This window comes from Macaca fascicularis, chromosome 1, assembly GCF_037993035.2.
Source record: "Macaca fascicularis isolate 582-1 chromosome 1, T2T-MFA8v1.1".
NCBI classification, from domain to species: Eukaryota; Metazoa; Chordata; class Mammalia; order Primates; family Cercopithecidae; genus Macaca; species Macaca fascicularis.
In genome coordinates this window covers 117198366-117214530 of record NC_088375.1, presented here as the reverse complement: position 1 = coordinate 117214530, position 16165 = coordinate 117198366, and the positions used below count along the sequence as shown (strand labels likewise).

The 16165-nt window shown below is 40.6% G+C and overlaps 1 protein-coding gene across 11 annotated transcripts in view; it reads right to left on the bottom strand.

Moving 5' to 3' along the window:
- The window catches only part of VTCN1 (V-set domain containing T cell activation inhibitor 1), a 95038-nt gene that overhangs the window by 44945 nt on the left and 33928 nt on the right, over window positions 1-16165 (bottom strand). Inside the window, exon 2 of one of the 11 annotated variants that reach the window (XM_045364801.3) lies at window positions 13756-13926. The exons of the other annotated variants lie outside the window; for them this stretch is intronic. Within the exon in view, the coding sequence (XP_045220736.1) occupies window positions 13756-13802 (47 nt within the window). The 5' untranslated portion in view covers window positions 13803-13926. The remainder of the gene's footprint in view (window positions 1-13755; window positions 13927-16165) is intronic. 11 annotated transcript variants of the gene reach the window in all.

The following is a 16165-nucleotide window of genomic DNA, read 5'->3' as shown; positions in this document are numbered from 1 at the left end:
TTGATTAAGACCTGTCTCAGATACTTTTGGGTTCACACATTCCTTGCATGAAATTCTGCTTCACTGTTCTGAAATGTGGTCCCTAGCTATAGAAGCTATCTTTTCCAGAAACTGGAAATGTCGTTCAACCATAGTCATGAGTGTTACTTCCAGGCATGAGAGATCTGAAAGGTATAGTTTGGCTTCATAGCTATTTGAATTTCTGGAATATGCCAATGGTTGGAGAGACAATAGGTAATATAGCTGAAATAAGAACAATCATGTTAAATCTGAGGCATGCAGCTATCGGTGTGGTTGGACTCCCAAGGAGGCATTTTCTCTCAGTGCGTAAAGTGGATTATACCTGCTAGGACAGCCAAATGAAACGTCTTCAAGATGCTGGGGCTCAGAAGCATAAACCAGGCAAGGCCCTTAACTGGTTACAGCTTCCTGCTTCCCTGCCTCAGCAGTATTAGAGGAGCAAGTTCATTCTTAGGCCTTTTGAGTATTTTGTGATTTTATAATGTCATGTTTTATGTTGGGACTGGGGCTTGGAAAGTGAAATGAACTAGTTATTGCAAAGGAAAGGAAATAATTGGATAAGAGATACAATGCAGGGAATGAGAGGGTAGGTATATTGGATGGGGCCCCTTATTTTCCCTCTCCACTTCAAGTCTAGATATTCTCTGTACATTCATTGATGTCCGTGAAGCCACGGGCACTGTAGGAAGACACATCTGAATTATCCAGGTCAGTGGTTGCTCACATCTGGAATCCCAGCACCTTGGGAGGCTGGGGCAGGAGGATTGCTTGAGGCCAGGAGTTCGAGACCAGCCTGGGCAACATACCTCCTCCCCATAAAACAAATTAAACAGTGTTATTCAGGCTCCAGAACTGACCCTGTTGTTGAATTCCTTAGAGCAGATTCAGAGGGGCTTACCATTTTTATATATGGCTGCTAAGATTTCTGGGCCCTTTTTCAAACCTTTAAAAAAAGAGCTTTTTGGCTGGGAGCAGTGGCTCATGCCTGTAATCCCAACACTTTAGGAGGCCAAGGCGGATGGATCGCTTGAGCCCAGGAGTTCAAGACCAGCCTGGGCAACACGGTGAAACTGTACCTCTACAAAAAATACAAAAATCAGTTAGGTGTGGTGGTGTGCACCTGTAGTCTCAGCTACTTGGGAGGCTGAGGTGTGAGGACTGCTTGAGCCCAGGAGGCAGAGGTTGCAGTGAGCCACTGCACTCTAGCCTGGATGACAGAGCAAGACCTTGTCTCAAAAAAAAAAAAAAAAAAAAAAAAAAGAAAAAAAAAAAGAAGCTTTTCCCTACCCATTTAACAGTATTACCAAGAACCTCTAATTTCATTATTGTTCCTTCTGGCACTTGAGGAGCTAGGGGACAAAGCAATAGCACGAAGTCCCCAATGACATACAGGATCCTGTCAGCGCACTTGTGAGCTACACAGACGACTCCTTCTTTAGTGTATAGCTTACCTCCAGACAATTTTTTAGGGAAACTGGTGACCATATACATCAGAAACTGTTTCTGTGTCCTCATTATAGCAGATACAGTCCTCTAACACAAATGTGTTACATTGTATTGAAATTATCTGGTCACACATTTGTGTCTCCTTTAGTCTCCTCTAAGTTTCTCAAGAACAGGGACCATGTCTTTTCATTTTTGTATAACAGGATGTTACATTTAAAGTTTCAGCTGAGGTTCCAAGATACAATAGATGCTGCCTACCAAAGTGAGGTGCCACATCACTATGCAGAGCTTAAAAAGGGAATCTTCAAAGAAAAAAACCAAAAATAAAAACTAAATGATAAAATGAAAAAAAGAAAAGAAAAAAAACTAAATAAAAAGGGGGTATTTGACAATCATTTCCATAATTCTTACCCACCTCACTCACTGAGACAATTATTTCCATAATGCTTAGCTGCTTCACTCAGATGAAGGATATGAAAAGGACCAGGGTAGGAAAAGATTTGGGAAGATATTTCTTTGGGGATTTTTTTTTTCCTGTGCTATGTGAACATCCTCCTCCCCGCCTCTAACACACGAATACAAAGCTTAACTTGAAGAGCTTGTAATGTGTTCTTGATGGGGTAAGGTGGGGGACACCAAGGATTAGAATTTAAATCATACTTGAGAAATTCAATATGATCTAGAACAGATCAGAGAGAGAGGAGAGAGACAGACAGACAGAGACAGAGAGAGGGAACACAGAGAGCTGCGAGACACTCTTCTATGAGGCAAGGAATGTACATCCTTCCAGCAGGACAGATGTCCTAGAACCATGTGGAGTCCTCACCAGTAGGAATAACTGGGAGAGGGAACTGAGTCATGTGTGAAGTAGACTTTTGGGGAATAAGGGACTGGGGCAACATCAGGCAGTTGAAGATAAAACCAGGTTTTCATTAGAGGCTTTAGAAGTTTCATCATGTATTTCTATACATACACTTTAAAAGGTCGAAGATAAAAAGAAATTATTCCTTTGATTATAACTACTGGTCATGTTGAATCAATTCATCAATCACATTTATTTCCCTAAGTGTCAGACATCATGCCTGATTCATCCTAGGCATTTGATAAATGCTAAACTGAGCTCACCTGATTTTGGGACATGTTCTATTACTATACCAAAATATGTCCATGACACAGCCCAACTGAATGGCAGCCCATTTTTTTTCCCCAAGATCCTTCAGGCCATTGAAAGCAGTTCATATTTTCATTTCAGGGTAACGACTCCTTAAATTATACTTTTGGGTAGGTTTTATGTGAACAATTTTAGGTAGTTTTATGTGAACAATTACAATTAACTAAATATAAATACATATTTAGAAATCAGCTAATTGGCCAGGCACAGTGGCTCACACCTGTAATCTCAGCACTTTGGGAGGCCGAGGCGGGAGGATCACGAGGGTCAGGAGATCAAGACTATCCTGACTAACATGGTGAAACCCAACCTCTACTAAAAAAAAAAAAAAAAAAATTAGTGGGGCATGGTGGTGGGCGCCTGTAGTTCCAGCTACTCGGAAAGCTGAGACAGGAGAATGGCATGAACCCGGGAGGCAGAGCTTGCAGTGAGCCGAGATCGTGCCACTGCGTTCCAGCCTGGGTGACAGAGCGACACTCCATCTCAAAAAAAAAAAAAAAAAAAAAAAAAAGAAAAAAAGAAAAGAAAAAGGAATCTGCTAATTATTATATATAAGTAAAAAATAGTTTTCTAACTCCAGAGATACAATGTTATTATAATCCATATAAAGTCCTGATGTCTGTGGTCTAGGTTTTGGCAGTGTCACAGTAAACAAAGTATCAGCCAAGCAGAAAAGTTTAGGTGAAACCAATGAATATTTAGAAAAATATCAAATGCATTACATGGATAACACAAGGCAAAACTTCCTCTTGAAAAGATCCTCTTTACCAACTTCCACCCTTCTTACTAGTTCCCCCAAACTTTTCCCTTCCTAGAATTTCCTCAAAACTCTCTCTGAAGTTCACTTCCTCGTCTCTTCTCCCTCTGTGCCCACCCTGCTGCCTATTTTCTTGTTTTGCACCTGCAGGTCCACTATCCTCTGTCCTTTCTGTCATTTCCTTTTCAGTCTTCTCTGCATGATTTACTCCATTGAACTCATAATTGTGAGTTGGGGAATGTGGAGATTTAGCAAAAAGTACCAAGATTTTCACGAGAAGTTGGGTATAAAAAGAAAATTCTGTGAGTACTTAATTGTTTTTCCTTGTCGTTCCATGAAAGGGAGACTTGGCAAAAGTCAGCATCGGGAACAACAGGAACAGATGACCTGCTTTACTTGCTCTGAAGCCCTGCAGAGGTGGACTTTCTTCACCTCAAAATAACTCTCATCTTTAGCCTGATAATAAAGTGAAACTTTAGAACAAGGAAGTTATTTCTTTGTTTTTGTTCCTGATTAAAATATTTAGTATGATGTTTCACTCATTAGTTATTGAGAGCTGGGTAAATGAGTGTATCAGTTACCTTACTGGGAGTAGAGTTGGGTGGTAAATTAAAAGGAAGGCAGCTAAGAAGAGGGACATCAGTAAAATGGTGGGATAGGAGATCCCCACTCATATTCCCCCATAGCAATGTTAATTTGGCAACCACTAGTGGATCCAGGTACCTTTGTGGGAGCTTTGGAATCCAAGTAGGAGGTTGCAAAACCCCAGTGAAGCCCAAGACCAAGGAGGTAGGCTCATGCCTTGGTGGCAGACTCACTCACCACAAGATCCAGAAACAGCTTCATCCTCTGTGGATTCATCTACAACCCCATTTGGTCTTGGTCCTGCCACCAGCAACATCAGCCAAGGAGCCCAGGAGGAGTCACACACCACACATAAGTGCCGCAGGTAACAGGCCCATTGATCTTGTTCCCATCTGTGGGCTGCAAATCAGCCTGTGACCCAGTGCTAGTCCCTCTCCACTGTGCCCGTGAAGCAGTCCTGTTCACTCGGGACTTGATGGGAGACGTAACTGTCCGTGCCCATGGAGACAGACCTGCCAATCTCAGTCCAGCTGAGGATTCTGAAGCAGCCCTATGACCTACCTTCAGCACTTCTCAGGCTATGGCCTCAGTAGTCCTAACCACCCAAGAACCTGGCAGGAGCCATGCCCATCCATGTCTGCAGAGGTAGGCCTGAAAACCTTGGTCTCAACTGTGGATCCTGAAGGAACTCTGTGACTTGGTTTCAGCCCCTCTTAGCCACAGACCAGAGCCAATGCTGCCTGCTCACTAACTCGGCAGGGATTCTCCCAGAGACTTGGCAGGAGCCATAGCCATACACACACCTGATAACAAGACCACTGTCCACAGACCCATAGACCCTGAGGCAGACCTTTGTCTCAGTATCAGCCCTACTGACCAAAATCTAGGACTCCTCCAGACAGGACCCATACCTGCCCAAGCCATTGGTAATGGGTCCACCAGCAGTGGACTCCGCTGCAGACCCAGGAGCAGCTATGTAACCCGACTCCAACCCTGCTTAACTACAATCCTGGAGGCAATACCATCAGCCCAGGGAACCAACAGGCAAATGTCCTTAACCTGCCAAAACCAATCTATACAGTCTAAAACAGATGTTTGGTCCTTACAATACATAAACACTAATGCAAGTCTATGCAGATTAAGAAGAATCAGGCAAACGTGACACCACCAAAGAAACTTGTAAAATTTCAGCAACCAACCCAAAATATGAACATCTATTAATTGCCTGACAAAAATTTAAAATAATAATCTTAAGCTCAATGAGATGCAAAAGAACACAGACAATTAAACAAAAATCAGAAAACAATACATAAAAAAGAAGAGTTTAATAAAGAAACAAAAACCATAAAGAAGAACTGAACAGAAATCTTGGAGCTGAAGAATGTAGTGACAGAACATTCGATAGAGAGAGAGCTTCAGCAGCAGACTTGATCACGCAAGAAAAAAAAAAAATCAACGAACGTAAAGACAGGTCATTTGCAATCAGCCATTTAGAGGAACAAAAAGAAAAACAATGAAAAATAGTAAAGAAAGCACATAAGACCTTTGGGCCACTATCAAGTGATCAAATATATCCATTATGGGAGTCTTAGAAGGAGAAGCAAGAGAGAAAGAGGAAAATATACTATTTAAAGATGTAATAGGCCAGGCGTGGTGGCTCATGTCTGTAATCTCAGCACTTTGGGAGGCCAAGGTGGGAGGATTGCCTGCAGCCAGGAGTTTGAGACCAGCCTGGGCAACATAGCCAGCCAGACTACATTTCTATAAAAAATAAAAAACAGGCTGGATGCTGGGAGGCCAAGGCGGGCAGATCACCTGAGGTCAGGAGTTTGAGACCCACCTGACCAGCATGGAGAAACCCTGTCTCTACTAAAATTACAAAATTAGCCAGGTGTGGTGGACCATGCCTGTAATCCCAGCTACTCGGGAGGCTGAGGCAGGAGAACTGCTTGAACCCAGGTGGCAGAGGGTGCGGTGAGCCGAGATCACACCATTGCACTTTAACTTGGTTGGGCCACAAGAGCAAAACTCCATCTCAATAAATAAATAAATAAATAAATAAAATAAAAAATAAGCTGGGCATGGGGACAAACACCTGTAGTCCTAGCTACTTGAGAGGCTAAGGTGGAAGGATGTCTTGAGCCTAGGAGTTTGAGGCTGTAGTGAACTATGATCATGTCACTACACTCCTGTACTCCAGCCTGGGCAACTAAGCAAGACGCTGTTCGGGGTGGTGGGGGGGGTGGAATATAGTAGTTGAAAATGTCCCAAATCTTAGGATATATATATATTGACATCCAAATTTACAGAGCTCAAAAGATTTTAAGCAGGGTCCCCAAAGAATATTACTCCAAGACACATTATAACAAAATAAAATCCAAACGCAAAGATAAAGACAGAATTTTGAAAGCAGCAAGAAAAAAGAGGCTTGTCACATATAAGGGAAACTTTATGAAGCTACTGGTGGATTTTTCAGCAGAAGCCTTACAGGCCAGGAAGAAATGGGATGATATATTCAAAATGCTGGAAGAAAACAACTGTCAACCCAAAATACTAAACCTAACAAAACTGTCCTTCAGAAATGAAGAACAGATGAAGATATTCGCAGATAAACAAAAGCCAAAGGATTTCATTACTACGGACCTGCCTTATGAGAAATGCTAAAGAAGGTTTCCCAAGTTGAAATTAAAGGATGCCAAGTAACAATATGAAAGCATATAAAAGTATAAAATTCACTGGAAAAAGTAAATATACAGTCAAATTGAGAATACTCAAATTCTATAACTGTGGTACAGGAATCACATTATATTGTAGTGTAAAAGTTAAAAGACAACAGTATTAAATATAACTATAGCTATTATTTATTTATTTATTTTTGCAATGGAGTCTCGCTCTGTTGCCCAGGCTGGAGTGCAGTGGCACGATTTTGGCTCACTGCAACCTCCGTTCCCCAGGTTCAAGCAATTCTCTGCCTCAGCCTGCCAAGTAGCTGGGATTACAGGTGTCTTCCAGCAGGCGCGGCTAATTTTTGTATTTTTAGTAGAAACGAGGTTTCACCATTTTGGCCAGGCTGGTCCTGAACTCCTGACCTCGTGATCCACCCACCTTGGCCTCCCAAAGTGCTGGAATTACAGGCGTGAGCCACCACATCCAGCAACTATAGCTATCATTTTTTAAAGGGTATATACTTTTAAAAATATAAAGTGTGACATTAATATCATAAGAGGTATGTGTTGAGGGTAAGATTGTAGAGTTTCATGTGCAATTGAAGTTAAGTTGTTAGCTTAAAATAGACGTATAAGGTGTTTTATGTAAACCTCAGGATAACCCAAAAAAAATTCTAGTAGACAAAAGATAAAGAGAAATGAATCAAAGAATAACACTACAAAAAAGTAATCAAATCACAAAGGAAGACAGAAAAACAGAAAGAAAGAAACTACAAACCACTCAGAAAACAATCAACAAAATGAAATAATAATAAGTACAGTTAGTCATTAGTATTCATGGATTCTACGTCTGTGGATTCAACCAACTGTGCATCAAATATTGATATGTTAGGAAGAAAACAATAACAATAACACAGCAATAACAATGGAAATAAGAATAACAATACACCATAACAACTATTTACACAGCATTTACATTGTATTAGGTATTTTAAGTAATCTAGAGATGATTTAAAGTATATGGGGGATGTGCATAAATTATATGCAAATACTACACCATTTTATATAAGGAACTTGAGCATCTGTGGATTTTAGTATCAGGCATTTTGGGGTTGGGGGTGGTTCCTAGAACCAATTCCCCACAGATACTTAGGGATGATTGTACTTGCCTATCAATAATTACTTTAAATGTAAATGGATTACATTTTTCAATCAAAAGACAGAATGATTGAATGGATTTTTTTAAAAGATCCTACAATATGCTGTCTACAAGAAATTCATTTTACCCTTAGGATACAGAACGAAAGTGAAGAAATGGAAAGAGATTCCATGCAAATGGTTACCAAAAGAGAAGAACAATGGCTATGCTTATATCAGACAAAGTAGACTTTCAGTCAAAATTTGTTGGGAAAGACAAAGATAATGACAAAGGGGTTAATCATCAAGAGGATATAACAATTTTAAATATATCTATGCATCCAACCTTGGAGCATCTAAATATATAAAGCAAATATTAACAGAACTGAAGGGAGAAAAGGCAGCAAAACCAAAATAGTAGGGGACTTTAATATCCCACTTTCAATGATGGATAGATCATTTAGACAGAAAATCCATAAAGAAACGGTAGGCCTGAATAATTCTACAGACCAAATGGACCTAATAGACATAGACAGAACATTCCATCCAATAGCAGCAGCAATAAATGGTATTGGGAAAACCAGAGATCCACATGCAAAAGAATAAAATTGGATCTTTATCTTATACCATACGCAAACATTAACTCAAAATGCATTGAAGACTAAATATAAGACTCAAAATTCAAACTACCAGGAAAAAAGCTCCCTTTGATGCTGGATTTGGCAATGACTTTTTGGATATGACACCAAAAACACAAGCAAAAAAGCAAAAATAAATAAATGGAATACTTCAAACTAGAAATCTTCTGCAAAGAAAACAATCAACAAAATGAACAGGCAACATAAAGAATAGAAGAAAATATTTGCAAACCACATATCTGGTAAGAGTTAATGTCAAAATATATAAGGAATTCATATTACTCAATAGCAAGAAACTAAATAACCCAAGTTTTAAAAATGGGCAAAGACTTGAATATACATCTTTTTCAAAGAAGATACATAAATGGCCAACAGGCAAATGAAAAGGTGGTCAACATCACTAATCATTAGGGAACTATAAATCAAAACCACAGTGAGATATTACCTCACACCTGTTAGGATAGCCCTTACCAAAAAGACAAGTGATAAAAATGTTGGTGAGGCAAGGTCAGGAGATTGAGACTGTCCTGGCCAACATGGTGAAACCCTGTCTCTACTACAAAAACAAAAATTAGTCGGGCACAGTGGTGGGCACCTGTAGTCCCAGCTACTCGGGAGGCTGAGGCAGGAGAATGGAGTGAACCCAGGAGGTGGAGCTTGCAGTGAGCTGAGATCACGCCACTGCACTCCAGCCTGGGTGACAGAGCAAGACTCCGTCTCAAAAAAAAAAAAAAAAAAAAAAAAAAAAAGGTTGGTGATGATGCAGAGAAAAAGGAACATTTGTATACTACTGCTGGGAATGTAAATTGGTATAGTTATTATGGAAAACAGTACAACGTTTCTTCAAAAAATTAAAAATGGAACTACCATTTGATCCGTCAATCTCACTGCTGGGTGTCTATCCAAAGGAAATGTAATCAATGTCTAGAAGGCATATCTGCACCCCCACGTTCATTGCAGCATTATTCATAAGAGCCATCATATGGAAACAACCTGTGTCCATCAATACATGAGTTGACAAAGAAATTGTGTCTCATATTTACAATGAAATATTATTCAGCATATGAGAGGCAGGAAATCCTGCCGTTTGTGGTAACATAGATGAACCTGGAGGTCATTATGCTAAGTGAAATAAATCAGACACAAAAAGACAAATACTATATCATCTCATTTATATATGGAATCTTAAAAAGTTATACTCATTGAAGCAGAGAGATGAATGGTGGTTGCCAGGGGATGGGGGTTAGGGAAAATGGAAAGGTGTTAGTCAAAGGGTACAAAATTTCATGTATAAGAGTAATAAGTTCTGAGGATCTAATATACAACATGGGGCCTGTAGTTAAAAATATTGTTTTGTAGGCCAGGCACAGTGGCTCATGCCTGTAATCCCAGCACTTTGGGAGTCTGAGGTGGGTGGATCACCTGAGGTCAGGAGTTCGAGACCAGCCTGACTAATATAGTGAAACCCTATCTCTAGTAAAAATACAAAAATTAGCCAGGCATGGTGGCGGGCGCCTGTAGTACCAGCTACTTGGGAGGCTGAGACAGGAGAATTGTTTGAACCTGGGAGGAGGAGGTTGCAGTGAGCAGAGATCACACCACTGCACTCCAGCCTGGGAGAGAGAGCAAGACTCCATCTCAAAATAATAATAATAATAATAATAATAATAATAATAATAAAATAATATTTTATTGTATACTTGAAATTTGCTAACAGCAGATCTTAAGTGTTTTCACTGCACACACACACACAAATAACTGAGGTGGTATATGTGTTAACTGACTTGATTGTGGTAATCATTTCACAATGTATATATACATCAAATCATCACATTGTATTCCTTAAATACATAGAATTTTTGTCAATTATACCTCAATTAAGCTGTGGGGAAAAAAGAGAAAGGAGGCTAAGAAACAAGAAAGAAAATCTCAAATATTGAAGAAGATGGAAATGTTAAATTAAAATTTTGTCATTTTCTTTTTCAATATGTTGGCAGGGTTAGTGCTGGTTCTGGAAAAAGACTTTAGTGAAAATTAATACTTAAAGGCATCTAAATGGTTGGTAGGAGCATAAGTTGGTACCAATTTTAGTGTGGGGAGAGGGGAAAAATTTGGCCACATATATCAGAAGGCTTATGATATGCACAGCCCACTTTGATCCAGTAATTCTATTTCTAGAAATTCATTCTATAGAACCAACAGGATGCATTTCCAAGGTTTTCTATAGTGTTGATTAAAATTAATGTAATAGGATTGGGTGCAGTGGCTCACACCTGTAATCCTAACCCTTTGGGAGGATGAGTAGGGAGGATTGCCTGAGCCCAGGGGTTTGAGACCAGCTTGGGCAACATAGGAAGGCCTTGCCTCAATAAAAATTTAAAAAATTTAGTCAGGCATGTTGACATGCACCTGTAGTCCCAGCTACTCGGAAGTCTGACGTGGGAGGATCACTTGATCCTGGGAAGTTGAGACTGCAGTGAGCCATGATGGTACCACTGCGCTCTAGGTGAGGCAACAAAGTGAGACTGTGTCTTGATGATAATAATAAAATAAAAAAAATGTAATATTTGTGGCAAATAATTGAAGGCAATTAAATGTCCAACAACAGGGAACTTAATGAGTGAATTAAGGTTCATCATTAGTGACAATACTATGCATTTGTTAAAAAATCATATTATAGAAGATTTATTTGAGAAATACTTATAAGACCAATAAGTAGAAAGTAGTTTCCAAAATAATATGTACAGTATTTTACTATGTATTAAATACATATATATATAGAGAGAGAGAGAGAGGAAAAAACAGACTGGAAGGACATATAAATAGTGGTTATCTCTAGGTTAGGACTGATAGAGATTTTTTTCCTTTGTGCTTTTTTGTATTTTCCAAATTTTCCACACTAATCCAATATTATTCTTATAAAACAAACAAGGAAAACATATTCTAAAAAAGAAAACCCTGCCTTTTTTTTTTTAAGAGTACAATCTAACTCTTTTAGATGTTGGGCAAACAGGCATCTCTCCCTTTAATGCTCTCATAAAGCTGGTAACTTAAATACTTTCCTGGGTTAGTGGTTTGCATTTTCAGAAGAACTCTCACAGAAAGAGCTAGTACCCAAGTGAATATGTGCTATAAATTATAGATAGCTTGTTTTTCTTCATTTAAGTGAGCAAGCATGTTCTTCATAAGTTGATACATGGCTCACAAGCTACCCCAGGCAATGGTTAGAGAGCAGCCTCAGTCCCAGAGAGCCCAAGCAAGCAGCACCTGGAGCCCCTAGAATTTTCGAATAAACAGAATACTTCCTTCACAGTTTGACACCTTTGGGGAATGCTAATGAAAGCCACCATCTTGCAACTCACTTCTTTACAACTTTATTTGCCTTAAAGATAGAAAATTGTGATGCTAGCAGGAGCCTCTACCCATATTAAAAAGATTCTCTTGCAGTTCACATACTTTCTGCCTCGGAAAATCATCATTTACTTTCACGCAACATGTTTATTAAGATAAGTACAATATGTTGGGGTCAGTATTAGTGAAACTATAAGTACTTATTTGCTAAGCCCATAAAAGTCAAGCATTTCATTGACCTAGTAATTTGTCTACTAGAAAATATCAATGTAGAAATACAAGAAAACAGATTTATCATGTACTTAAAGAGAAGTAGCAATGGTCACACCCCTCCCCCTTCTCATTGCTCTCAGAGAACCCAGGATATATTATTAGGATTTTTTTGACTTTTATAGAAGACAAATTTGAGGCAGGAGAATAGGGTCTGGAGACAGGGAGCATATGGCCCATTCATGCTGACTTCCTAGAACTAAGTCAAATGGAAACGCTTCAGCTATAGCAGGAAATATCCTCTCCATTTACTTAGGGAGTACACTGAGTAAATGACTTTGAAACTTTACTTCATCCTCTTCATTTACATAGGGCGTACACCAAGTAACCAATGGAAACCTCTAGAGGGTATTTAAGCCCCTGAAAATTTTGTAACAGGGCTCGTGTGCCCCTATGCTTGGCCTGCTCCCACCGTGTGGAGCATACTTTCATCTTCAATAACTCTCTGCTTTTGTTGCTTCATTCTTTCCTTGCTTTGTTTGTGTGTTTTGTCCAATTCTTTGTTCAAGACGCTGAGAACCTGGACACCCTCCACCAGTAACAAAATGAGAGGTAAGGATCTGGAAGATGGCATGGCTTGTTCAAGGTTTGCCAGTGTTTGCTTTTTCGGTGAGTCTAAATCAAGGGCTGTACTTCCATTTACATCATGAGAAAGCAAAAGGTTTGTTCTTATGCCTCCTGGTAACTGGGTGTTTGTAGCAATGCCCTTGAGAGTCCAAGAATTTCTCCTGTAGGTATACTCACTCTGGGCACTGCTTTCTACTGCAGGAGCACAAAACTGTCAGGGCCCCATTTAATGTCACTTCAACCTTACCCAGCTACAGTTAACCACTTTAATTACATTAATGTTGCTATCCTAGGGACGCCCCCACCCTACCTTTCAACTCTCATCTTCCACTTCCCTGAAGTATCACGATTATTTCTATTCACGTCTAACAACTGCTAGGTAACCAGATCAGATTGGCACAGTGATGTCAAAATGCCTCCTCACTCTCTAGAGAATTGGTCATACTAACAACATGTGAATGACAGACAGCCCTTATAAAGGCTTGTGTGTTATATGTGAATGACAGACAAGCCTGTTAAAGGATCTCTCATGGGAAAGATTCCAGATAGTGGGACAGTGGAGTAAAAAAAGAAAAAAAAAAGTAGAAGTACTAAGGATTTAGTCCTGGCCAGCCATTGTTTCACTGTACTCTGATTCTACCCCCATCCGACATTTCCATTCCCTGTCTTAGACATTTGGCTCCAGTGGCTGCAGAAAAATTAATTCAAATTCTGGTTACTTGTGCCTTCAGCATCCGTGGTCTCTGTAGAGGCATAGGTAACCTAGGGCTGCATCGCCTCCTACATCCACACTGGCATCACCCACCTGGTAGTCATCAGCAAATGAAATGAACATCTATAAACTAAGATGAGAATAACACCCTGAAAGGTAAAGTAATTAAAATTATAACAATGAGATGGCAGTCAAAACAATACCCATGCTTATTTAATATCTGTCATTTGAGAACTATGGGGTGGCCCATTCCTATCACCTCCTGAATCCTCTCTATACTTTTATGAGAGAGGAAAGAGCGTAGGTCAGTTACAAAAAAAGCCAATGTGGGGCAAGGTTAATCAAGAAAGCATTGTTGTAGAAGGGGAAGGCCTGAAAAATATGATGACTTTGGATATCAGATATGGGAGGGCATTCCTGGGAAGTAAAAACACCAGCCTGTCCTTTGGTTCCTGGGCATCTGCTCAGCCAGCATCTGCATCCAGTTTGGAAGGTGTGAGAAGGCCCCAAACGCTGCTCCTGGGCTCCCACATTCACATACTTTTGTCTCGTCGTGGCTTCTATTCTTTTGTAATTACCCCAGTGCCTAGTTTCTTGAAGGTGTCCTAATGTATATTAACAAGTATTATTTTTAAAGGCATTACATTTTCATAATATTGGGTGAATCACAATTAAACAGATTTCTTTAAGTCTATAGGATTTTTTAAAGCCTTTAATATGCTAATATGCACAATGAATGCCCTAGAAGAATATATATTAGGTCAAATCCTTTGAAATTACCATTTTTCTTTTTCTTTTTCTTTTTCTTTTTTTGAGACTGAGTCTCACTCTGTCTCCCAGGCTGGAGTGCGATGGCATGTTCTCTGCTCACTGCCAACTCTGCCTCCCAGGCTCAAGTAATTCTCCTGCCTCAGCCTCCTGAGTAGCTGGGGTTACAGGCGCCCACCACCATGCCCAGCTAATTTTTATATTTTTAGTAGAGACGGGGTTTCGCCATGTTATCCAGGCTGGTCTTGAACTCCTGACCTTAAGCGATCCACCCACCTTGGCCTCCCAAAGTGCTGGAATTACAGGTATGAGCCACTGCGCCCAGCCGCAGGTTCTTTTTTTTTTTTTTTTTTGAGAAGGTGTCTCGCCCTGTCGCCCAGGCTGAAGTGCAGTGGTGTGATCTCGGCTCACTGCAACCACTGTCTTCCGGGTTCAAGTGATTCTCCTGCCTCAGCCTCCCCAGTAGCTGGGACTACAGGCATGTGCCACCACGCCTGGCTAATTTTTGTATTTTTAGTAGAAATGGGGTTTCACCATGTTGGCCAGGATGGTCTCCATCTCTTGTGATCCGCCCACCTTGGCCTCCCAAAGTCCTGGGATTACAGGCTTGAGCCACTGTGCCCGGCCCACAAGGATTCTTTTAACTGTAAAATTGCTTTAAAATTTTGTTTTAACACAAAAAGTTTTCATGGAGAAAGCAGAGCACAAAAGCACACACATTGTATTAATAACTATGTAAAAACTATTCACAGTTGGACTTTAAAATGGCAAAAACAAACAAACAGAAAGAGTCATTTATAAGGATAGAACTATGGGCCAGTCATGGTGGCTCATGCCTGTAATTCCAGTTCTTTGGGAGGCTGAAGTGGGAGGATTGCTTGAGCCCAGGAGTTTTTGAGACCAACCTGGACAAGATAGGGAGACACTGTGTATAATAAATAAAGTAGCCGGGCATGGTGGTGAGTACCTATAATCCCAGCTACCTGGGAGGCTGAGTTGGGAGGTTGCTGGAGCCTGGGAGGTCGAGGCTACAATGAACCCTGATCTCACTGCTGCCACCCAGCCTGGGAAACAGAATTCTGAGAAAAATCCCAGTGTACCCCCTCCCCATTCTTTCCAAGTTCGGAGAGTAGTGTCAAGGAGAAGATGACCTCCAGCCAGGACTTCAGTATTATGTTCCTCTGGCCTCCTCACTGAGCTAGGTGGACTCCAAGACCTAAGAGACAGGTAAAGCATTACTCTTTGAACAGCTTCTCTGTCTCCTTACCCAGATGAAGCCTGCCTACATAGATCTTCTTCAGGAATACCTGAAGTCTTCAGGTATTCCCATCACCCAATGGCTCTTTTCCAAAGTTTGCATTTAAGTTGGTTATTTGAAGTTCTGTACAGGATCCTACAACAACACTATTTACAGATGATGGTTAACTTTTCCAGCAAGGCCCCAGACGTCTGTTGGATTCTAATGTTTTAGATGTTCTGCACATTTATTTATTTTGAGGCAGGATCTCACTTTGTCACCCAGGATGGAGTGCAGTGGTGTGATCTCAGCTCACTGCAACCTCAGTCTCCCGGGGTCAAGCAATCCTCCCATGTCAGCCTCCTGAATAGCTGGGACTATAGGCGTAATCCCCGCTACTATGCCAGGCTAATGTTTTTGGTTTGTTTTTTGTTTGGTGGGGTGCAGGAGGTAGAGACAAGGTTTCTCCATGTTGCCTAGTCTGGTCTCGAATTTCTGGGCTGAAGTGATCTTCCTGCCTTGGCCTCCCAAAGTGTTTGGATTATAGGTATAAACCACCCTGCCCAGACAATTCTGTACATTTACAATGGGAAAGGAAAATAGTAGAAAATAATCCTATCATAAATGCAAAACTATAGTATAGAATGCACTCTTGAGGGTAACTTAGGGAACTAGCTCCAACTTACAAAGCTGTGTCCATGGGAAAATGTCTTCCTGGGCTTGCTTACATCACTGTCCCAAAAGCCCCTCAGCAGCCTCTTGGTGGAGAGTGAGACTGTCATTGCCCAAGAGAATTCCTCTGCCCAGACCTTTAGACAAAGCCTGGCCTGCAGGAGGGA